We start from the raw sequence: 25217 nt of genomic DNA, 5'->3' as shown, positions 1-25217 counted from the left end.
TTGTTGAGCAGTTTTCACCAATGACAGCTGTCGCCTTCGGCTATTTGGCATTTGCAGTGCTGCACCTTCAGAGGAATGTTGTCTTGTTCTACACCATTCAGCCTTTCTCTCACACTATCTCTGCCACCTTCAGTCTTTTTCAGAAAGGATAATGAGCTTAGCAACCTCACTTATTTTTCAGAAACATGATTTAAGAACCTCAGTAAGATCAGTGTTGTGCAATGAGCAGTGCTGGATCTTCCTCATTTTCCTCAGCCTGGGGCAGTTATTTCCAGTTTGCCACTTAAGGCAAATCAAACAGGATTGTCTTGAATGTCCTTAGCTTTCAAATAATGTATCATGGTTCAGTGTTACTGTAAACTTTTCCATAGCCAATAGCAATACCATGAGAATTTGTGTAAAAAAATTGAGTTGTTACCTTTCCCTACTCCGTTACTGTGAGAGGCTTGCACACCTACACTAACTCTGTTTTTGATTGCAGCCAGAAGAGCTGAGAGAAATCATAGAGAAGACAAGGGAGATGGAACAGAACAATGGCCACTACTTTGATACGGCAATTGTGAATTCTGACCTTGATAAGGCCTATCAAGAATTACTTCGGTTAATAAACAAGCTTGACACAGAACCCCAGTGGGTGCCCTCTACCTGGCTACGATGAGAGCAGTTCCAAGCGACAAGTGGACTTTAATCTAGTTATCTTTCCGAGGAGATTGTGTGTAGGCCTGCTCAATTCTAGTATAAATGCATGTGAGCTGTGAGCTCTAGACTTCAGTGGCTGCATCCTTTGCCAGTGAAATTGCGTATTAACGAAAAATACGCTACTCAGCTTGTGAGCCAATTTAACTGATCTAAAGATTGTCCAAGTTTTCTTTCTCTGTGGTCTAGAAATGGAGACTGTGTCAATACTAAATTCTAAGGCTTTAGATAGATTTTTCTAGCAGCTACTTTTATACATAAATCCACCTTTTTTAACCTAGTCACCCTTACAACAAAGATTTTAAGTGTGTTTATGTGTATATATATATAGTCCATGCTGTCACATAGTTATAAATATTATTTAACACTTAATGACTTTGTGGGACATGATGCTAGTTCAAGAGCATTCTACAGATCACTGGGCAGAGATATAATCTACATGTGAAAAATATTAATGAGAAACCTCTCCTGTTCCAAAAATACACAGAATGAAGATGCTGCTCTGATCTGGGGCTGCCCTGTGAGGCTTGAGTTAATATTTTAATTCTCAGACATTCCACTTTCTAATAGCACTGTAATTGGAAAATGTGTATAATGTAAATATTTCAATCCTTGCATCTTTTTAGTCAGACTTTTAAAATCAGATTTGACTGCACAGTAATTTTAGGTCCAAAGATGACTGTTATATTGATCTTTTAGATGTGATATTTTTATTATATTTTCTTTAAAATACTGATTGACTGATTGGAGCCACTGTTTTCCGCAGATCTGTAGAGGTATTTAGAAAGGCAGAGCTTATATTTTTGTGAAAAGGTATAGTTATAAGACATACTACTTGAAAGTCAACTGAAATTCTCATGTTTTATAACAGAATACTGACTAAAATAGACTGATGTGCTGAACACTGGAAGACAGTGTGGTTTTTTAATCTCTGCAAATGGTTCATGTTGTGGCTGTTGGACTAATGGACAACTAACTGGAAGTCAAATAGCTGAATGTAGCTACTATGTTATGAGTATTGTAATTCACTAGCCAACTTATTGTCCTGCATTTGCTCAGTACTGCAGTGAAAATATGTGTAAAACACTGGTAACTGACTGAGAAGTCACAAAAAAGGGGAATATTTTTAATGGTTCAAACAAAAAAAACCAACTTGAAACAAGGGAACAAAAGGCAAGATCTGTCTGTATCCTGGTGCATTCTGCAAAGCAGATGGGAACATCTCTGCATCCTCAAATTATTCTGGATGTGAAGGTTTAACTACTAAGTCTGCAGTAGGGCTGTTGTCGCTGACCCTAACTGAATAGTAGTATCTTGGCTATTTTGGTTTTGGGGTAGCACAAAGAACCTTAACTGTGAATATCTTTTCATTTTAGCCATAGTGTTTCCTCGTTCCTACAGGTAAAACACTGGAGTTATGTCAGTGTGTAGTTCACTCCTGTCTAATGTTGAAGGATGAAAAAGTAGTTAATGTTTTCCATTCTATCTTGCATATATTCTTTCTTCAAACATTAATGGAACAAATTCACACCTGTAGCTAGAGAGCTCAGAGTGTAGAGCAGATATAAAGAAATTGTCAACTATCCTAGGTACTGAACAAATATTCAGTACATTTTTGTATTGAAAAATGGAAGGATAGAGTGCATTCCTGTCTTGTTAGAAAGCAAATTGATTTGCTAGTTTAATTAGTATTTATGGCTGAAAGGCAATTAAGCGATTAGTTGAGATTAGTAATGACCCTTCAGAAAGAAAAGGGGGTGCAAACTTGAATATCTTTAGTTCAAGTTAGTGTTAGAAATGATAATGGATATTCAAAATAATGGCTTTTTGCCTCACATTGCAGGCATGTTCTCAGTTTCATCCATAGTTTATGAGAACTACAATGTTCAGGTATATTGGATATACTTTATTGATTATACCCATTAAGAAAGATGCTTGCCAGACGTATTAGGCTTCTGGGTATTGACTGTTTCATAGGTGGACAAGAAGGTGGGAAGCAGTAAAATGTGTGTTGAGTAAGGGTAACCTAGCTCAAGTTACATAGGTGCTGTCTAAATTCTTGCAGTCACAATCAGCTCAAGGTGGTTGCTGAAGTCCCATTGGTATTCAGTGTTCATAGGCAGCATCAGTCTCAGTAAATCATGCCATTAATGTTATTTCACCAATGTTTGTCTCCCCAGTTTTTCTGAAATGTTGTACAGAATGTTTTTTTACAAATGAGCTTTTGAATGTAGACTTAAAGCATATTGCTTGAAGTTCAGCTTTACTCTTAATTCCCAAGGCACACAGATGCTGACATCCACATAGAGAGGTGCTATGATAGTTTATAACCGGTGTTAGCAATGTATCCTGCTGAAAGGAGGGGTTTGAGCAGCACTGAAATGTGTACTTGACTGTCAGTCTGCTGTCAGTTTGGACCTGGAACTACCTTGTGTAAGAAATCATTGTCTCTAATGAAAAATGTGTGCTAGTTCCCTTGAGAGTAAAAGAAAATATGCAGACTTCACTGGTGAAACTCTTTGACTTTATCACAGGTTATGTAGTGAGCTGTATCAGACTGAAATGAGGGTATCTGCATTTTTACCAGTCCAGATTTAATTAAAAATAAATGTTAGCTGAATTGCATAAAAGAATTTTTGAATGTAATTAAATGTGACTTTTCAAAACATTAGATAGGGGGTTTCATGCCTTAAATAATTAAGGTAACTTTACTGAGACCTGTGGTTAGCCCCACTTGTACTTTTATACATGTATCTGCACTCTGTATTTTGAGACATCATGAACTGCACACTAATGTAAAAATGTAAAATATTTCTAGATTTAAAATAAATCACTGTACAATTTTATTTCTCGTACCGGATCTTCTTTCTGCCACTGTGCTGAATGTGTGAAACATGCTGTGACCCATCAGTGCCCTAGGGGATGTCCTGTGCTCCTTCTGACACCATCCATCCCATGGGAGAGGTAACAACATGTCCAACATGTCTTTCTTTCAAACTAATCTGTATCTTACAACAGACTATGGACTTACTGTTCAGCTGTGCTGTGTTCAGCTTCAAAAAAGAAGAGGCCTCGTGCTTCATACAGTTCTACAATGACTTTTAAAGGTGTTAGTAGAAATTCATTTCCTTGCACTTACCTTGCATCTGCAGTTAAGTGCCAGATCCTGTTTAAAACAAGATGCTTACCTTGAACAGACTGGTAGTACTAGAGACAATATACTAGTGTTAGCTCTGGGGCGTGTGTTCGGTTTGCTGATTGCAAACCAATGTCTTCAAGAACAAAGAACACAACCATTTGTGTTCAAGAAATAACTGGACATGGCCCTTAGTGCTATGGACTAGCTGGCAAGGTGGTGATCAGTCAAAGGTTGGACTCAGTGATTTTAGAGGTATTTTTCAACCTAAATGATTCTGTGATTCTGTCTTTAGGAAAACACCCCTTCAAACTGAGCAGAAGTTTTATTTTGAAATCAACACAACAAGCTTTTAAGACCACCATCTTCTAGCAACTTGAGCCAGACACCGGGTATTTTAACATTTAAAATTTACACTTGTTTCTAGCACAGACAGTACACTAGTTGGCAGAACCTCTAATTAAAAACGTAGATGTTTTAGGCCAATGGTAGCAATCGTGCAACAAAAATATATAACAGAAGACTGTGGATTTCATCAACAGGTTAGAAAACTAGAGTTTCCTTTACTGGCATTTGACTTCAGCTGTGCCAATACTGGCTTTAAGCAACTTGAACATTAATAGTTCAGCAGTGAAGAATATTACATGCATCTCCCACCCTAAGTGACACTTTCCTCCTCTTGTATGAGGAAGGGGAGCAATTTAAGAGGAATCTGATTAGGCAAATCCAGCGCCATCCTGCAAAATATATAGCTATCAAAAGTCTTTGTTACTAAGTGAAGAAACAGGCTGACCACAGAAGGCTTGCCTGGATGATAGTAAAGCATCTGACACATTTCTCCTTTTCTTCCTATGCTATAGTCAAGTTCCCAGATTTCTAATCTCCCAGGAGAAATCCACAATCCATTCAACTCAAGACTTGGACACCAAATGAGAAGCCACATAAGTATCTTGTAGGCAACATGTCTTGAATTATATTGTAATTGGACATTCTGTATTCTGGGCCCCCTGCTCCATACACAGCAACTGTGCAGGGTTACTCAAAGAGAAGGTCTTCATCCTTCTCTTCTGCTAAGAGATTGGCTGGTTCAATTTCCCCCCCAGCAGCCCTCCGCAGCTCCCGTTCTTGATCAGATTTTTCTTTCAATACTTTTTTCTTTTCCTGGATCTTCTTTAGCCTGTGAAGAGAAATGTGGCTTATTTGTGAAACAAATACATTTTCATAAAACAGGCTGGCAATAAAGATGCCATACAACCTGGATATGATAAAGCTGCCTGGAAAAGTTCTCTGGGAAATAAAAATTCTGTAACAAATGGCAAATTTGGCAAAATGGCAAAAATAAAAGGCTTTTATTGCTAGCTGCTGTAATTGAGAAACTTCATCCAAACCATAAATTACATTCTTGACTCTAAACACTGCTCTGTTTGTCTTTAATGAAGTTAATTTCTCTTTTGTTCATTTCAGGTTTGACACTATTTGCTTCAGGTAGCCCAGAACACTGACCTCTATAGCAGAAGTGTCTTTAAGGCAGAACACCTCAGTGTACTGTATCACATCATTCCCTCTGGCAGAATGATGACAGCTATGTGCAACTTAGTGGTAGGGATTCATTTACAAGTTTCAGACAAATAATTGCAGATGCCCAAGTGCCCAGCTCTGGAAACTCAACATGCAGTAAGAATGAGGTCGTGTTTAACAATGTTTGTTGCCAGATTTGGTGAATAGTTCTCCTAAGTCCCTTCTGAGGAATGGTCTATTTCAGAAAGAGACCAGCCTAGTCTAGATGTTTACCTGTAGAACTCCTCTCGTTCTCGTTCATCCAGTTCTGTGATGATATAAGAAAGCGTACGCTCGATCCTGGGAATAATCACTAAAAACATAAATAAAGAAGTTTTTGGACTGCTGTTATATTAGCCAGGAAGTTATATAACGGAGTGCACAGATGTTGTTTGAAGTCAATCTACTAATTATTTTGACAAGGGGAAATTTATGTCTTTCGTGGAAGATCATACTATTTTCTGATGGAGAAGTACACAGAATTGTTTTCTTTAGTTAGTCCAGGACTAAGCTAGGACTCTGAACATCGCAAAATCTCCCACAGCGTGTTCTTTTAAAAATGCAATGGAATCAGTAAGCACTGATCCCTGATTGTTAGTAAGGTTTGTTTTTCCCATGGAAGTGGTTAAAAAAAACCCTGCAAGAGGTGGGCTAAATTTGAATTAAAACTATGTTCTTCCATCACATTCTTTCAGAAACTTCTGTTCAGTATAGCACTTTTACTCACAGAATTATCTAGGTTTAAAAAGGCCATCATGAAAACAAATATTCAAATATAACACTATCACAAGGGAAGAGATAAGACACTAAACACAGCTTTAACACCCAACTGGAAAAGCTATGTGTCAGAATCCCTTTTTGAAAGGAGAAAGCTGTTATCAGCACTACCAGTGTTATTTGGAGGGCTGCAGAGGAAACCTTTTCTAAGTCAAATTCTCAAGAGTGATGATAAGCTGCAGTTAAGGCCTGCATGTTCAAAGGAACCAGTCTATGGGAAACAGTACTGAAAAAGACAGTTTAGAAACACAGACTGAAATAAGTTATTGCATACATGCAAAGATGATTAAATCTAAGCTATCAAAAACTCAGAAAGGAACTTGAAATAATCAAACACTGCAGCAAAAGGAATCACAACAATATTCTGGTTGAAGTAGTACTTAAGAAATGGCAAGAATTAAATTTACAAACAAGAACAGGAAGGATAAAGAATTCACATCAAAGAAAAATACCAGGGTATTGACATAAGGACTGTTCCATCCAAAATCAAAAAAAAGTCAACAGCTCCTCACTGGGCAACACTATTACAATTTTAAAGTTTATTAAAGTGATTTAAATCTATTTTGAAGTTATTTAAAGTTTATTATGCTAGCTATTGGAACATCTCGAACATCTAACACTTAGAAACATATCTTTTGCCTCTAGTCAACAGACCTGACCAATTAAATCAAAGTCATTAGCAGAGATTCCAGAATGTGTTTGTGAAACTTTTGTCCTTTAGGTTCTCAATACAGTTTCCTGATTACTTTCTTATGTTTGCATATTCATTTATCTATGTGTACTCCATTATACTGGGCTTTTCATTTTTTTCTTCCTTGCAATATGTTTCATTGTAATGCTTTCTAGCAAGAGTTCTTGAACTGCTTAGAAATTCTACTAATAAGCAAGAGGTCAAATGAGTGGCTTCCATGACCCTGATCCTCATTTTTGCATGGATGTTATGCATCCCAAATGGAAAATACTCACCATGTTCAATTGCATTCACACGTCTGTTTGTTATTTTAATGGCTTCGTCCAAAGTAATAAAGGATGTCTGATGGAATAGGATTAAATAATTAATACATAACAAGACAAATTCAGCATTTCAATCAATTCTTCACGGAAAACTGAATAGCACTTGAAAGCCAAGTCTGTAATGTAGCTTTACAGACTATGTCCTTGAGAGAATCAGAATTTTTTTCTACTAATGTCACTAGCACACTTCACATCAGCAGTTACCCACTCTCCAAAGAAAGTTTCTTCCTAGTATTAAGGAATAAGGCCTTCTTTGAAGTGGTAATTGTTTTATGGCTGAAAAAGGTTTGCAACTTTGTACAGCACCGAGACTAGAGTATGCTACAATTACTGGGACATGTTACTTTCTTTTCAGAAAAGTGAGAAATCAATGATGCCCTTCTTTTTTTCTTCCCACCAACCTGTAAGGAGGCCAGTTCCACAAGCAGCTCCACAGCTTTGGCATAGTTCCTCTTCAGCTTAGCTAACTGTTCTCCACCTCTGGCCAAGCCAGTCAGCTCATAGCCTGAAAAAAAATAACTTTTGTTACTATTGCTACCATAGTATTTTTTTACTAGATAAAATTTAATACTTTACAGCGATACAAACAGCTCAGCAAGTGAGAAGCTAAAGCCTTTGCCTATTAACAAATTATAGTGGTTTATGTTAGTACAGATCATTGTTGTGCATGTCCACAGTAAGACTTAGCAGTCTCAAAATCTGGTACCTAAAGACAAGTCTTCTCCCCATCTGAAAAACTCACTGATTTAGAAAAGTAAAATCCACTGCAGTCCTTAATAATCCTTCCACATCACAGGAACAGGGCAAAGCATCAAAGGAAGGAAGTAAAGCCATGCCTATGATGTAAACTGACTTACTACCATCAAGACATGACATTTTTGTATTAGCATGGAATTGTGTAAATATGTGCAAGACAAAAAAACATTTGGTTTGTACTTACTGTCCCCTCCTTCCTGGTAATGCTCAAAAACTGGCAAGGTTACACCTGACAGGAGTGAACAAAAATGTAAGAGACATAAAGGGCTACAGATTTGTTAAGTACAAATCACTTTTACATCCATTTGCTTCCAATTATGTAAGATTATTTTTCAAAATCTTCCTATATAGCTTGGAACGATTAGGTCATGCTGGTGCTCACATATAACACGGAACTTCTGAATTGTGTTGAGATCACAGAGATCTAGACCCTGAAAAATTCAGGGAAGTATTCCAGTTTGTTCAGTTTTATTATCTTTCTGTTTGGTAATGTATTCCCTTTACTTAAGGAATATTTTAAGCATTCAGTCATCTTTTTTGTTTTCTTCATAGACAATTACTGATATTTAATTGCCTGAAATTTATTTAATTTTGGTACTTAATTTCCCAATCTATTTTTCAGTAGAGATCTATGGAACTTATACTTTGTCCAAAGATCTAGAAATTGGACACATTCATTTACACATTCATTTAATTTTATGACAGGTAAATAACTAATTATAAAAATCATACACTATATGTGAAAAAATCCCTAACCAATTACAAGTGTTCCTACTGTTAGATAAATAAGAGAAATAAAGACGAGGAGACAGCGTTTGGATACATTCCTGCATACTTCCAAGTGTCCTTCCATAATTCCCTTGAGTCAAAACACTGATGGCCTGGAAAAGTCACCTGCTACATTGTCTTTCTTAGCTCTGATCTTGACTTGTGCTTTGTTCACATTTTGGATCACAGTGGTACTGTAAGGAAGAAAACATACAGGAAAGCTGAAGTAGTTCATTAAGTCATCATTATATACAAGATGAAGCAGTTACCAAATAGCTGTAAAGACCTGGAAACTGTTGTCAGCTCAGTTCTCTATGCAATTCATTGCACAGACTTTGAAGCTAACACAGAAGCTTTGAAAGAAATAGGTTTCCAGCAATGTCTGGAAATGTAAAAGACCTGTGAATGTAATTTTAAAAATATCTTAGACCAAGTATTTAAAGCATAGCTAAAACTACCTGGTTATCTGGCAAATTATTTTAATAACATCGAGTCTAATCAACCCGTGAGACCTTTTTCCCAATAAAAGTCAAGAAATTTCAAGGCTTTAATGCAGACCAAGACCACAACACTTTGTTCATTTTAGTTTGTATGTATTTGTTCTTTCAGAACATCAGTGAGTATGTTTACCCACTGACTAGGACATAAATAAACTTGAGCTTGTACAACAATTCATCTTGACAAATTCTGAAGTATCTCAAGGTCTTCCAAGAATACGTCACTGTGGCTAACTCTTCTGCCTAAGTCCAGTTTACTTTACAGGGTGGAATCTGACTACTGTTTACAGCTAAACACTGTGACTAGTTAGGACAGGAAACAGAACAGCACCACATCCAAATGGAAGGCCAAAAAGACTTTTCAGCAGCACACAGATTACTCCTGTGTCTGATCACTCAGTTCTCCATCAGTTGGTAGTACCATCAGCTGAATCATTAACACTTCTCCAACTTTATTTCACAAGGTCTATGCACCCTTGAATGAATTACACAAACACCCTGGACAGAACTGTAATTTATTAAATACAATTAAAAATATCCTACTGGAGAAAAAAGATTTGTTTCCCCTCTGGCATACAGCCCTCATGAGTCCTAGTGAGACAAGAGGTCGATGAGACAGGAGATTAGAACAACTGGTAAAATCACTGTGTGACTTTCTGGGAGAACACACATTACACCTCAAATTCACAAGCAAAACCAAATTAACAAATACCACAATACTCTGCTATAAATTCTCACTTCCCTGCATATTTGATTCCAAGCTGCAGAATTCCACACCTTCTCAAATCAAAGACTTTTAGGTAAATTCAGTTAGTCTTTCCACTTTGTTTAGCTTCCAATGGAGTCTATGTTTTCATCATGCAACTTATCTCTCTCCTGCAGTGATGTCTCCCACCTTTAGCTAAGGGAATTCAGTTCATTCTGTCCTACCTTGTCCACTGTCTTTTTTTTCTTTTTAAAGTGCATTTAAGAACTTTACTTTTTCCAAAAGAGAAAATAATAATTTGTCAATCGCTCTTTCCCATGGGTATGACCTCTACAAGCTCAGCAATCCTCACCTGAAGTCTCCTGCTGTAAACTTTGCCTCGGCAAGTGAAAAGGCAGCTTCTCTCATCACCTCACCCATCAGCATCTTAGTCTGTTTAAAAAAATAAATAAAAAAAAAAGGCAGCAAATACAAGGCATATCATTACTCCTCTTCCAGGATAAATAACTAAGAGCATAATGAGAAGAAAACTGAAAGAAATTGAAGAGAGTGAGAAAGTTCTATGTAATAGCTTACTTTAAACTGCAAATTGTAATTCCCAGGTGACTGGTAAAAAAAAATAATACTTCAGCTATTTCACTGATCCAGCAAAAGATTTGCCTGTCTTCATAATCATAAAATTCTATTACGTGGGGGTTAAATCACAACAGTAAAGTGGCTCATTAGGAAAACACTCTTCTTCACATTATATGGAATACTATGAGAAAGGTGAAGCTGTTTTTCAACATAGAGATGTATGCAGCTTTGTGAAGCTGCACTCTCCTCCTACTCCATTTTTTCCCAATTTTTACAGATTTGTAGTCCTTGTAGTTAAAAAACATGCTATTGAGAAACAACAGCCTTTGTGTGTTAGACAATCTGTAGGAAACAATGATACAGAGTGCTGAGAGCTTGTCTACAGCACGGCAACAAAGCACTACTGCTAACCATGGATATTGTGGCAGCCAAAACAGTACAGCTAAAACCCATCTGGCACGGTGGAACACAAAACATATTAGGCTCGACTGTGTATCTTAGATTTGTCATCCATGTTGCAGAGGAAGAAGCAGGGCTCTGTTTCCTCATAAAGGAACAAGTTCAATCTGGACAAAACTTCTGCTTGCTAGTGTACCTAGTCATGCAGGAAACATTATAGATCTGCAGTATACTCTTAAGCTGAATAAAGCAACAAAAATAGGGCTACAGAACATGTTAAAACCACTCCTAAACTATTTGGCAGCATCAGAGCAAAGTCCCTGTAATTTAGAAGAGATGATAAGGAACTTGGAACACAAACCAAAGCAGAACCTAAGACTGTCTGGAAAGAGGTGAAGAATATTAACTCTTCCAAAGTTTCTATATCACTGCAGCCAAAAAAAACGTAATTCTGCTCATGTGTCCTCAGTAGTCTCGTTTACAAAAAACAGGTTATCCACAAAGTTGTCCTATGTTCCAGCCTACCTAATGAAGTCAGCAGAACAGGAATGCAAAACTGAAAGGACAGATAGATTTCAAATAAAGCAAGCCAAACAAAGGAAAATTCTAATTTACCTACCTCAATAATTTTCTTAAGGATCTGCCTGAATCGAAGTGTCAAAGCATCAGATTTTTTTTTTAAGAGGTTACGACCTGTTTGGGCTCCTTTTAAACGAGCCTTCATGATGGTCTGAGCCCTGTTAAACAGAGGAATAAATAAAAATGTTCTCCATCATCTGAAGGGATTAGGAAAAAATTTATGCAAAGTTTTCTGACGTGGATGTGACTGAAATTATGAAGCAATCAAGAAACATCATTGCAGCAGAGCAGTTTGGCCACTTCAGGATGGGGTTTCACATTCTCGTTTAAAATCAAGGGAATTTATTATATTTATCTCCATCATCAATGAGAACTACAAGGTTATTATCTGTAAAGTCAAAGATCATGGAAAATTGATGAGACATTTTTCAGCGCTTCCATAATAGGTAATAAGAGTTTTCATTTTTCTTGATGTCTTACAAGTACCAGAAATCAAACTACCCCAAAAGCCCACTGTTAGTGTGACACTGGTATTGCTTTTAAGCTCTTTTACCACTATGTCACCTTCTCAAAATCAAACAACACAGCAAATTCTTCATGTGACCATAACTGTTGATGCTGTGTTCTGATTTTATAGAGCAAGACAATACAGTAGTTGTACATTCTGGTTTGAAGAAAGTCAGAAAGTACAATGATTCCTTATCTTCATATGCTGCATAGGAGATTTACAAGCTATTTAAGACAATCAAAGGCAGCAACAGTTGAAGAGGTATATTAGTGAGTTATCTGTAGTTTTGCATATCCTTTACTATCAGTAGCACTCTTGAAGGTTCCTTGTATGAAATTATGCACTGAAGAAGGATCCAAACCTTGCTTCCCTCTCTGCTGTAGAGTATCTTTTAATCTGAAGAATCTTTTTGATTTAAGTTAACTAGAATAGCAGGAGTTATACTACAAAAAGGACAAGCTGTGCTAACTTAAGCTACCACTGTGCAGCCACTGTGCACAAAGGACAACACTCAAGTTCTTACTTCCACTCTGACCTTGGAAAAAGTAAGTACAACTAAGATTCTAGCTACACATTACTGTCCACATCTACTGGCATGTGATGAGAATAGCTCTATTACCGTCTACCAAATACTTATAACTGAAAACCACAAACACTTTATGAATGTTTATGATTAAAAACAATCAGTGTAAAAAGGCAAATTTACTTTTCCAACCAGCAGGTGTCTTGAACTAACCTTGAACTAACTTGTTCCTTCTGTTCACCACCTGCCAGAGACTGGCTGACCTTCTAGTTTGAGCAAGATTTCACCAGCTCTGAGAGTGCTCTAAACATCTTGTTTACTCTCAGAGAGGCTGAGTTTCTGAGCTGATGATATCCAGCACAGAAGAGGCTCACATCAGCAAGCCACTTCATAAAAATTAAAAAAAAATTAAAAAAAAAAAAAAAAAGCAAACCTTGTGAAATTCTCTTCTGTCAGTTAACAAAATTAATTGTTGCAAACACATGCCATCTTCATTTTACCATTCTAATTTACATTCCTCTGGAAACACCAGCCACATTATTGGTCTATTACCTCCTTTGAAGCAATGCTTGTAAAAATTAAGCCTTTTTACATGACCACTCTCCTGCCACAGTGGCATATCAGCCCACAAAACCAGATACCTTTTAAAAGCGACTGAAGTGCCCCCTCTTGGACCTGTAAACTGAATGAAAGGAGTGCTACCAAAGAGCAGGAGTGAGACCAAGATGACTTACGTGTATGCAATAATTCATTTCTGTGTATGTAACAGTTTATTCCTGAACTAAGTTTCAAAACAGAACCTTTACCATGTAATGTATTGATCTTTCCATATAAACTGTCCTGAGCTCACACACGGGGGAATAATTATTATTCTACATTTGAGGTTTTCTGTCCTGCAAGGCATGTTTTTATAAAGATTATATGCAGGCATCAACCCACTTTTATGCAAGATTTGAAACAGCCTTTCATCTTAAAGCAAAGTCTTTCTGTCCTGGAGGGTTCTAAAGAGAAACTGAACAGTATTATTAAAACAGCAATTTTGTTCAGTTGTGTTTGTTCCAATGTTGGCAGCTTTGTAAGCCTTGTCAGGAGACATATGATCTAATGACAAATAGTCTGCTGTCAGGATCTGGAAAATTACCTGACTGTCCACTACACTTTGAGCATTTTACTTCCTTCTTCTTTTTTAACGCTTTATGGCCAACCTCCCGCACAGCAGTATCGTCTGTTGCAAAGTTAAGGGAAGCTATGGCTCGATTTGTCCATTTTCCCTTTACCCACACATTTTACAAAATGTTCTTTTTTAAGTCAGGTTTGCGTGATGGCACGATTTTAAATGCCACACCCGGCATGTTTGTGCCGGATCCCTCCGCGGCCCTCTGAAGGTTGACAGAGCTGATGTGGAGCCCAAAAACGGAACCTGAAGGAGAGAACTAAGGGCGGCCTCCGAGTGCTCGGTCGCAGCATCGCGGGGGAAGCGGGCACACAACGGGTGGAACGACGGCCAGCGCCGAGCCCCGACGGGAAGAGAAGCCCTGAGAGCCCCGCGAGCCGCTCCGGGCCCCGGCGCTGCCCCGGGCCCGGCCCCGCGCCCCCGCCGCCTCCCGCTCGGCGCTATCCCGGCCCGTCCCGGCGGACACTCACATCCGCGAGGGGAAGATTTCGATGCGGTCCTTGCCCGACATGACGGCGGCGGATCCCGGTCCGGCTGTCACGGCTGTCGCCGCTGGGGCCGCTCCGGTGTCGCCGCCGCCGTCACGTGACGCGGCCCCGCCCCCGTGCGCACGGCAGCAAACCCGGATGCCCGCGCGGTCCCGCGCGCGCCGCCTGCCGTCACGTGTCCCCCGGGAACGACGAGGAGGGGGAGCGATTGGCTGAGTGCCCCGCTCCGCCCACCGCGCGGGGGCGCTCGACGGCGCTCGGCCCTTCCGGCTCGGCGCCGTGGCCCCGGCGGTAGCGCTTGCGCAGTGGTGCGGCGGGGTGCGGGTGCACGCGGCGGCAGGAGCGGGGCCAGCGCGGGACCCCCCGGGCCGCAGTCACAGGTACCGCCCGCGGGCACCGCACACGGACACCGCCCGGGCGGGGACGGGCCGGACCCGCGCAGTTCAGAGCCCGGCGGGACGGGACCGGCACCGCGCCCGCGAGCCCTGCAGCCGGCGGGGCCGCGTGTCCCTCTCCTCCCGCCCGCGCCGTGCCGGCGATGGGCATTGCCCGGCCCCCTCTCCGGTGCGGCGGCCGTGGGGCAGCGCCCGAGTCGGCGGCGCTGGGTAGGGCTGGCTCCGTCTCCGCAGGGGTGGCTCGGCCGCCAGGGCCGAAGCCTCGGTCGAGGCGTGTCCAGTTTCGAGGAAAGATGATTTCCGGCTCCGGCGCGGTGGGCGCAGTGCTGTTCCTGGGAATCTTCCACAGGAGGCCAAAATAAAAACCTTGTGACTGTGGAGAGAGGAGTAACTGTGACTGTGGAGAGTGCTGTGTGTGCAGGGCGGTGTTTGTCCGCTCTCGTTGTGGCCTGGGGTTGTTCTTTGCAGCGCAGCTTCCTTATGCATCCTATAAGTACCAGTCTGTATTTCACTTTTCTGAAAGTTAAGAATGGAAATAAGAGTGGACAGTGTTCTGAATTTTGTGGCCGTGTGTATGTAGCATGTGGCATTACCATCCTACTCTGTTTTTAAACTTTTGTACAGCTAGAAAGCATTGGTACTGCTGTAAAGATCAGGACTAAAATTTCAAAATGGTGACTACAACAAACCTTCTGAAGGAGTGATGCATTTGACTCTGCATCTTAGGCTCCTACTGCTGTAGAAAATTTTCTGTGTGAAACTTCAAGGCAGAGACAAAAGAAATTGAACTAACCTCGTTAGAAGTTTAAAAGCATGTGGATTCATCATCAGAAAAGTGAAGCAGTTTAAGCATTCCTTCTTACCACTACTTGGTTATGGAGTGTTGTTTCTGCACTTTTTTTTTTTTTAATGTATAATGAAGGAATCCGGGGTTTTTTCATGTAGTTCTGGCGGTTTTTTTCTTCCCTCCTGACTTGCAGTCTGTTGGTGGGGTGCTTTTTTTTTTGTTTTTTAGTACTTCGCTCAGGCTAGGCTAGTTCTGTTCTGATTAATGCCTTTGCTTTCTTTGCTGACAGTTGGCCTCTGGAGCAGGTCTTACAGGATTATCCCAAACATCTTATGCTGTGTGTAGAAAGTCATCCTCTGGAGTCTGCTCCTCCTCAGTACTACAGGAACTTCCCTCTACCTCTTATTTTCTTATTATGTGCACACAAAAACCTTCATGAGCACTGCAGGCTTCTTCTCTCCCATGTCCTCCTGCTCTTATAAGCTGATTGAAAATGTTACACAACCTTGTGAATTTAGATGAGTGCAAGTGCTACCTTTCCACCACTTGAAGCCTCTCCAGTGTACAGTGTTTAGGTAGTACAACAGTTATAATGAGGTCTGGGTAGCAAGCTTTTTCTACTTTAGTGCAAAAAATTTATTATCTTAGCAAATGATTGTGGTAATACTACTTAAAATACTAGTTAATTTATTATGTAATTTCTATTAAAACCTGAGCACAAGCCTTATCCTAATTTGCAATCTTTTGTGTCAGTGTTGTTCTCTGTCCTCCCCTGTCCTTGCTGATTTGTTGCCATGTTTGTGGGAGAAGGCAGTGATGTGCTGTGAAATAAAATCTTCGGGGTTTGTGCTTGAATTCCAGAATGCCGGGACTAAGCTGTAGATTCTACCAACATAAATTTCCAGAGGTGGAAGATGTAGTGATGGTCAACGTCCGCTCCATTGCTGAAATGGGCGCCTACGTCAGCCTGCTGGAATACAACAACATTGAAGGCATGATCCTCCTCAGTGAGCTGTCCAGGAGACGTATTCGTTCCATTAACAAACTCATCCGCATCGGGAGGAATGAATGTGTTGTGGTCATCAGGGTTGACAAAGAGAAAGGTATTTGGGGATATTGTGGGTATATCAAGATTGAATTCATAGAGAGGAATGCAGATAAACCAAGCGGTTTAGGTATTTCTGGGTTTTGTCAGGGCTACTTATTTTTAGGGCACTTAAGCAAAATAGACCATCATTGTTCCATCGGACACCTATGATCATTCTTCTGTTCCTCTATGTTCTTTGGGAATTGGCTTAATGAAAGTGATTCATGTCAGTAAAGATTTGCTCAGGTGGGTCCTCACCAGCTCAGTAAATGAACCAAAGTGAAGGGGAATTTTCTTTTGATATCTTCAAGTCTTAACCAAAGAGAAGGATCATATGCTATAGAGATAAAAATCTAGATGCTAAGCATTTAGTGTTCGCAGTCTGTCCTGTTCGTTGACAAGTCTTAAACCTTGTCAATAAAATAGATGACAAGTATGTAATTATTGTGCCACATTACCTCTGTAGGGTGCAAGCTGATATTGTACAGACAACTTTGTCTCTTCCTATCTTTCGAACATTTGAATCTTTGAAAAAATTTTTAAATATATTTTGTATTTAGAAGATGTTGGATTTTGATAATACTGTTCCATGCAGTCTCTAAAATCTATATCCAGGTATAAAGAAATAATAAAGACTGAGAACATCTCCTAGAAGTGTTACTGTTGGTGTGATGTTTCTCAGGTAATAGGCTTTTCTAGAATACTTGTGAAACTGCAGTTAACTCTGAAATTCAGTAATAAATGACAAGATAAGGAAAAGCAGAGAGGAAAGAAAGACAAACATAAACTTATTTCAGATAGATCTGAAGTGAAATAAGTTTCCCAGCATCTCTAATGAAAGTATACTTCCTTTTACAAGTTAATTTTATTCTCATACTAACAGAGCAACACATCTGGAACTCACCTAGTGGTCTTTTATTGAATGCATGGAGGAACCTATAATTTGTGAGAAATAAGGGAAGGCCCTTTCAAACTTAGAAGAAGTGGTTCAAAAGAATTTTTTACATGGGTATTTCTCCCAAAAGGGTATCCAAGAAATTAGAGTCCAAATTTCAGGCCAAGCCTATTTTATTAGGAAATCGTTCAGAGCTAAACAGGTGGAGTGCCAACCTTGACTGAAATTGCATTGAACACTACAAAAATATGCATTAAACTTGCTTCTTTGTATGCTGCTATGTTTTTTTTCCCCAAACTGTGTACAGCAACATACAAATGGATCACAAATTGCTGAGATATTATGAAAATTTGTTCAAAATCTGCAGAGAAAACATTAAGGCAGTAATTTAAAGAAACGCTATACAAAGTATTTGCTATTTTAAGTATTTGCAGTTGAAAGAAAAATTTTATATCCTAATTTGGATCACAATTAGTTCAAATCCATTGAGATTTGGTCTTGTTACTTTCTGTAGCAACATATAGGGATAGTGTAGGCAAGGGGCAAATCCTGAACCAGAGTGTTTATGAGTTTCTCTTGAAGCAGTCAGACTTAATTTGCACTATGGCTGACACTTTCAAAATCATCTTCCTCAATAGGTTATATTGACTTGTCCAAAAGAAGAGTATCTCCAGAGGAGGCAATCAAATGTGAAGACAAATTCACAAAATCAAAGACTGTAAGTTGCTTGTCTGTATTCAGGCACTGTGTATTTTCAGCTTCTTTCTTGAATGACCAAAATGCACAGACATAAGATAATAGGAAAATAAAGTATTGTTCTTGTGTATTAGGCATACTCTAATTTTCATTTACCCATGCAAGGATATGCAAGACCAGTTCATCTGTCCATGAGTTCTTTGGTAAACTGCTTCTTAATTAATGAATAGATCAAGAAAGGTGTCAGTTGAAAATTTATGATGTAAAGGGGTATATTTAAATTATTTTATTTAAATCCAGAAATATATACTGGTTTAGCACACTGTGGGCAACTATTTATTGAAAAGACATGCACATAGTTTCAGTCTCCCATCCTTACTGCTGTATGATCTTAGCACTTCTGAGCAGAAATTTTTGTCTGTTTTCAGTATTTGTTTTGGTTTTTGTAACACTCCTGTGTTCCAGGTTTACAGCATCCTTCGCCATGTTGCTGAAGTCTTGGAGTACACTAAGGATGAGCAGCTTGAGAGTCTGTTCCAGAGAACTGCCTGGGTATTTGATGACAAGTACAAAAGACCGGGATATGGTGCTTATGATGCATTCAAGCATGCAGTCTCGTAAGGACACCTTTTATACTTCTAGGGACTTATTTCAAATTGCAGAGAAGTGTTTCCTGAAATAGAAGTATCATCACATTCTTTTGGGCTGTTTTGTTTGGGTACCTTTCCCAGAGTCAGTATTGAGAATATACTGATCAAGTAAATCTAGTAAGTTTTTTTATCAGTCTTCCAGTTGCTTATTGTAGGTTTCTCTGTCTTACTGATTTTTTTCAAATTCTTGATTTTTATTGCTACAGATGAGTCTGTGACAGTTCTAACAGGAAAAAACACTGATTTTTGGTTTGTCTGTCAGAATCTGTCTGTCCTAAGCAGATTTTATCAGAAATATCTAGCTCTGTATCTGAAGATATGTCTGCTCAGGGCTGATTGTCACTCTTCCACTCCCTGTGCAGTGAAGAGTGACAATTTCTTTTTTAAATGCAATGAACTGACTCGTTACTTCTCTACGATTCCAAACTTAAAGAATGGGATCATGAACTTAGAAATGGAAATTTTAACAGAAAGAGATGAAAATTGTGATGCTAAGGAAATATATACTGAGGTAGATTGCTTTTATATTTTTAATAGTCTGATATTGTAATTTTCTTTCAGAATTAAAGTATTTGGTTTCCCTCCAAATAATCTGTTGTGAAATTGCCAATCCAAAACTAGATTTCTCAATAAACATTTTTAGTTTTACTCTTTTATGCCACATGAATTGGAGTTGAATGCTAGATGGCAGTAATAAAAGTTTCAGAAATTGTGTTGACTTTAGGAAGTGGGAGGGCACTTGATAGTATTTTTAAATAGCTTAAAACCATCTCTGTGTTTTGGAGGAAGAGACAGCTTGTGTCCTCGTTTAGACTGTGTTTTGTTTCATATTATAATAATTTTCTGATGAGAACAAATTTATTGGTAAAGGGCAAATCTGGATACAGTGCTGTAAAAGGAATTCCAGATAACTCTTACCTGACAAGTACTTAGTTAAACACCTGTATACCAGAAGAAAAATAACCACCCTATAGTTACACTGGCTGGCTTAGGTTTTCTCGTACTCAGGAAAATTCCTGAGCATAGGCCTTTTGTTGCTCATTTGCTATTCAGTTTGGAGCACAAACTTCTGAAGCTATCTGTTCTCAAAACATCTTTCCATCAATAATGCCTTAAGATTTCTGACAATGGACTGCAATTTTTATTTGTTCATGTTGTGCTCCTACATAAATATATAACAATAGAGCAGAAAAATGTGGATATTGGTGCCTTCTTATTCTTGCTGAAGTGCTGCATGAGGTTTAGTGTTCCCTCTAAGAATTTGACTTACTGTTCCTTTCATGAGGATTAGTGCTTTGGGGTTTTAGACAGCAAAAATTGGAAAGTATATTTACCTTCTGATTAGTAAAAAATTAAACACTGGGGACCTATTTGGTGAAAGCCTACCAAAAGCTTATGAAAGTAACTCGAAGATTTAACAGGATCATTTGTAAATAAAGCAGAATTTGTATGTCACATAAATCACTTCTGGCATGCAGGTTCATATTTTGATGTGTTAAACCTGTTGTATTTTTTGATTCTGTTTGCTTGTTTGGCCCTTCTGCTATCTCTATTGAGTATACAAAACCATGAAAGATGATGATGTATTAGCAGCAGAGACCAATCTCCGTTACTGCATCTGGTTTTTGGGCTGTTTTGTTTCATGTTTGCCTGCTGGTAATATTGTAGGTGGTCTGGTATTTTTTTCAGAAAACTACCACTCCTGTCTCTGCAGAACAGCAACAGTTTTTGTGAGGAGTTTTTTGGTTATGTTCTCAGTTTCAGATATATTTAGGATAAGTTTAATACAGCATAGAAAATTGACACCACTTCTTCAAACAAGAACTGCTAATTTATATTGGTGAACAGCAGAGGAGTTTGCTTTTGTGAGCTCTGAATTTTAAACTGTTAGCTTGCAATTTAAAGATCCTTTACCCTTTCTTTAGCCAAGAATGTAGCCAGCAGGTAAGTGTCTGATCCAGTTACTGTTAAAAAGGGGTACAGAATAACATGGAATGAGTATAGGTTACTTTGTAGAATGACAAAAATCTTGTGTTTGAAACATTAAAATAATTCAACCCCCCAAGTTTATCATGGATTCACTTTCATGTGATATGGGTTTATATTCATATTGGAGGAAACTTAAATATCAAGTATCAATAGATACTTGTCTCATTCCATGTATCATATACAAATGGAGGTGGACAGAAGTCGTTCCCTTACTTTAAAAAAACTTAAAAATCATTCAGATGATTCCTTCCAGGAACAGATTGAATAAGGTACTTATCTGCTTTGTTTGCCGATAGAAAATAGTTTGAAAATAGATGTATTTATTTTCTTCCAACGTTTCAATGAGCTCTTTAGAAACTTCCCTGTTTTGTTTGCCTAGCAAATATCTAGGATTATTTGCAAGAATATAGAAATAGTACCTGAAGTTAATGTTGTGTTATATTCCACTTCAGTATAACTTCTGTAACATTGCTTTGCTTGGCTCAGAGACCCTGCAATCCTGGATAGCCTGGATCTGACAGAGGAAGAGAGACGTGTATTGATTGACAATATTAACAGACGTCTGACACCACAAGCAGTCAAAATCCGAGCTGGTGAGTTCTTCCCAGATGCTCATTGAACACATCTTGACACTTAGTTAGTGTATCTTGTCGCAGACTATAAATTCAGTTAAAACTAGTGGTTTGTAATGCTGATATTTGAGTGGAACTGTTCAGAATTAAGACACCTTAATCAAGGATTGCTTTCAAAATGTCTCTGTGGGTTCTACCCCAAAGTACAAGGTGGTTTAGCTTTTATTTTCCCTCCAGAACTGTGGATTCCTTGGGACACAAAGTGATAGTCATGACATATAATGCAGTTTTCATATTGCATTGGCACACAATGAACTTCAATATTTTATAGTTATTGCTGCATCTACAATATTCTTTTTTGTTATTCAGAGTTTTAAATTAATTGATTCCCTGACAGATGATTGATCTCTGTCAGCACAGCTACAGCACTTGTCCATGGACATATGAAAATGGTATTTCTAGCTGGTTGATTGCAAATCATTCAGCAGAATGTATCAGCTCAAGCCTAGCACACCTCTGATGTATTCACAAAGCGTATGAGCTAATTGTGTCTCTTTAATAATTCACTATGGGCAGAAAAAGCACAGGACTGCATTACTTAGGAAGACATACTTCAAAACTGTAAATCTGGCTGAACAGCCACATGCTGTTAAACAGATAGTCAGTGTATCAGTCATATTTTTACCCAGATTGTGAAACTGCTCTGCAAGGATATATTGAAGAGCATTAACACTTGTTGATTACTGTGGAGAGAAAAGATAAGCCTTATCCACATGACACTGAAGTTAAGAAGAGAGTACAAAAAGTAAGGTCATGAAAAATTCCGTATTACTTTAGGCTGCCAGGACTTAACATAGGCTTCAAAAATGTAAGTAGGATTTGACTGCCCTGAAGAATGAAATTGCTAACATGAATAGCACTTCATTAGTTTTGAAAATAAAGTTACTTGATGAGCGTGTGTTCTTACTTCCTTTGTGGTACCTATTTTGTTCTGGTGGTCTAAGTCATTGTTCATTTTGTCATCAAGACAAGTGTAGAAATTTGCCATTGGCTTCTGTTCTCCTCCTAAGGCTGATTGGAATGCACCTCTATGAACTTGTTTCTGATAGCTGAGAATTAGCAGGTTGCTGTGAGTCACCTGGAACTGAGACCAACTTCTTTGTAGCTTAGTCTTGTACCATTGCTACATAGGTAAAGGAATCTTTGTCTTTATGCTGATCACGGTATTACAGATTTCCAAACATCTACAAAAAGCCGTAGCCAATTATCATTGTAACTGTATGTTAATATAACTTACCTTTTAAAAAGAAATTTTAATGCTCCTCGAGTGATGCCTCTCTGCCTCGTTGTAATTGCTGAGAGAATTCCATAAACTTGTGCATGTGTTCCTTTTCAAGTTTCACTTTTCTTGATCTTTCTGGTATTTATTGCTTTTATATCTTCATCTCTCCGTGTGAAATACATAATCATTCCTGTTGAATTTATTGGATGAGAAGAGACTGAATGTGGATGTATAATTTTGTATCCTGGCTTTTCAAAGCACAATATAAAATGTTATATGTCTGAAGAATTTATGAAGACCTTTACCTCAACTTACAAATCAAGGAAGTGTAATACCTTCCTCAGATTTGGGAGCTACTGAGGCTCTCATTGTGGAGAGCTAAAAAGATTTAAAGTTAAAAAGCTTTAAAGATTTTACAGTTTTTGGTAACCTTAAAGTTTCATTATTTGTATTTCTCTGTCCTAGATATTGAGGTGGCCTGTTATGGTTATGAAGGCATAGATGCAGTAAAAGAAGCTTTGAGAGCAGGCTTGAACTGTTCCACGGAGAACATGCCCATTAAAGTAAGTGCCAGTCTTAATAATGGAATCAAAAGCAAAGTTTTCTGCTGCCCTCAGGTACCAGTAGCATGCAATTGCTCTTGTCTCAATCACCTAAGTGAGCGTGGGGAGCCATGTGCCTACTTTCCAGTTCTTGTCTAGCAGGTCTGTAACACACTTCCTTTCCGCTGTGTGCTGGCAGTTGTTCCTATAACTGTGCAGTGGCTTTCGAAGTTCCAGAAACTGTATTTATTCTGTTCAATTTGTTGAAGTCTAGTATTGGCACACTACATACCTCCTATTCCTTTTATGCAACCTTAAGCAGGGAGCAATGCATTTTATTTTCAGGTATAAGATTGTATAAGAAAAGGAAAGTTTGCTCCACTGTTGATAGAATGGCTACTGTAGCCAGGCCTGGTTTTTCTTCCCCAACAATTTGAGGATATTAAGTGTATTACTGAATAAGTGTTTTTAAAAAACTTGAAAGTACTCCCTTCTTTGAAAATTATTTCTTATGGTAGTTTCTTGTAACAAAAGAAAAAATTTGCTTATTTAGTCGTCGTAAGAAATAGTACGTGTTGTAACACCTTTAATTGTCTACCTAAATAGACATATCAACATATCATTTTTGGCTTTGTTACTGAGTTTGCTTTTTTCCTCCAATCCCTGCAACATGATAGATTAATCTGATAGCCCCTCCTCGTTATGTGATGACTACTACAACACTGGAGAGAACTGAAGGACTGTCTGTTCTGAATCAAGCCATGGCTGTAATTAAAGAAAAAATTGAGGAGAAGAGAGGAGTCTTTAATGTGCAGATGGAGGTAAGAATAAATTACATGCTAAAATACAATTTTTTTCCTTGCAATATTTCTAAAGTAGAGCAAGATCAGTTACTCTACAAGAAATTTTAGCGAAAAGGTATTAAAGAAAAAAACAAACCTGAACTTCCATGTTCCTTAGATAAACAAATGGTCAAAAATTCTACCTTTCTGAGTTTTATTGTATGACTTCAGGATATATTTTATCTCTTTATGTGGAATCAGAGTCTACAAATACATATGACATTTCTTTGACTGTTTACCACGTGTTTTGGTTTGGTTTTTTTCAGCCTAAGGTGGTTACTGACACAGATGAGACTGAGCTTGCAAGGCAGTTGGAAAGATTGGAGAGGGAAAATGCTGAAGTGGATGGGGATGATGATGCCGAGGAAATGGAAGCCAAAACTGAAGACTAAATGTTCTGGAGTACTTAGAAGAGAGACCACATGAAAAATTAGAAACCCCATTGCAAACACTCTGGACTAAATGTTTTACAGTATTGAAAACTTCAAATGCAAATACTTGAAGTGTTTACTGTTTTAAAAAGACCAAAATGTAAAAGGCTCTTCTAAATAATCTTTGATGCAAAAACTTACACAAATTGAATCCTTTGAAAGGAAGGTTCCTAGTCACAGATCTGTCCAGAAGGAGTTTGCAATCCCATGCTTAACACTTACATACATAAAAATTCCTAATTGGTGATTACAGCTCAGTGCATCTGTTAATGATCTGTCATGGGAGCAGCAAAAACAAGCAGGCTGAACAGTTCTATTCAAAATGTATTTCAGCAAATATTCAATAAATTTCTGGGCTATGTAACTCCAAGGTTTTGGCAGTTTTTCTCCTCTTTTGTCATATGGCCTAGAGTGGTATGAATATAAAACCTGGAACAGTATAATCAACGAGTGACTCCCTTTTAACATTGAAAGGTCTTTTATTTGCTTTAAATCAAGCCAAGAATGAGTGGAACAAAACATTTGTTTTGCAAGTTTGTTGATGCAGACTTTAAGTGAGCATTTCCTTTGTTCATCATCTGCATTTATGGACTGAGAACTTGAAAAGTTTGAAAATAGCTTGTTACCATTCCAATAAACATAGCTAATAAATGAAAAGTTACATAAACTTGCACTTTGATCCTATAGCTGAATATAGCAGGAACTTTAATGAACTTACTGATACTTCGAAATGGGCAGCACTGTCTTGTGACCTCACTGCTGCATGACCTTCAGTTCTGCCTACCCTAAATCCCATTTATACTGGGCTGAGCTGTTCACTCTAGAAACAACCTGTTTATCTTCTCTGAAGAAGAGAAACAAGATGTGTTTTCTAAATTGGAATTAAAAAGAAAAA

At 38.4% G+C, this 25217-nt stretch overlaps 3 protein-coding genes across 4 annotated transcripts in view; 2 read left to right on the top strand and 1 right to left on the bottom strand.

The window, feature by feature from the left end:
- MPP5 (membrane palmitoylated protein 5) overlaps positions 1-3542 on the top strand; it is a 56670-nt gene extending 53128 nt beyond the window's left edge. The window contains exon 14 of the mRNA XM_032692113.1: positions 482-3542. Within this exon, the coding sequence (XP_032548004.1) occupies positions 482-658 (177 nt within the window). The 3' untranslated portion in view covers positions 659-3542. The remainder of the gene's footprint in view (positions 1-481) is intronic.
- A 596-nt stretch (positions 3543-4138) lies between these two features.
- Positions 4139-14280, bottom strand: ATP6V1D (ATPase H+ transporting V1 subunit D). The gene is made up of 9 exons (XM_032692117.1): positions 14137-14280; positions 11502-11619; positions 10260-10339; positions 8831-8898; positions 8121-8165; positions 7582-7685; positions 7133-7199; positions 5624-5702; positions 4139-5009 (listed from the first exon to the last, which is right to left on the bottom strand). Exons 1-9 carry the CDS (start codon positions 14175-14177, stop codon positions 4868-4870), a joined length of 744 nt encoding a protein of 247 aa, XP_032548008.1. The 5' UTR covers positions 14178-14280; the 3' UTR covers positions 4139-4867.
- A 131-nt stretch (positions 14281-14411) lies between these two features.
- EIF2S1 (eukaryotic translation initiation factor 2 subunit alpha) lies at positions 14412-24979 on the top strand. Of its 2 annotated transcripts, none has more exons than XM_032692115.1 (8): positions 14412-14534; positions 16198-16439; positions 17957-18036; positions 18480-18631; positions 21140-21246; positions 22973-23070; positions 23727-23870; positions 24158-24979. In XM_032692115.1, the coding sequence occupies exons 2-8, from the start codon at positions 16199-16201 to the stop codon at positions 24281-24283; spliced, it is 948 nt and encodes a 315-aa protein (XP_032548006.1). In that variant the 5' UTR covers positions 14412-14534; position 16198; the 3' UTR covers positions 24284-24979. The 2 variants fall into 2 exon arrangements, with proteins under 2 accessions (XP_032548006.1, XP_032548007.1); XM_032692116.1 differs by lacking the exon at positions 14412-14534 and adding an exon at positions 15050-15072 and having other exon boundaries at positions 24158-24692.
- The last annotated feature ends 238 nt before the right edge of the window (positions 24980-25217 follow it).

Source organism: Chiroxiphia lanceolata, chromosome 6 (genome assembly GCF_009829145.1).
Source record: "Chiroxiphia lanceolata isolate bChiLan1 chromosome 6, bChiLan1.pri, whole genome shotgun sequence".
NCBI classification, from domain to species: Eukaryota; Metazoa; Chordata; class Aves; order Passeriformes; family Pipridae; genus Chiroxiphia; species Chiroxiphia lanceolata.
The sequence above is the reverse complement of the archived record's forward strand: the minus strand, read 5'-3'. Positions and strand labels throughout refer to the sequence as shown.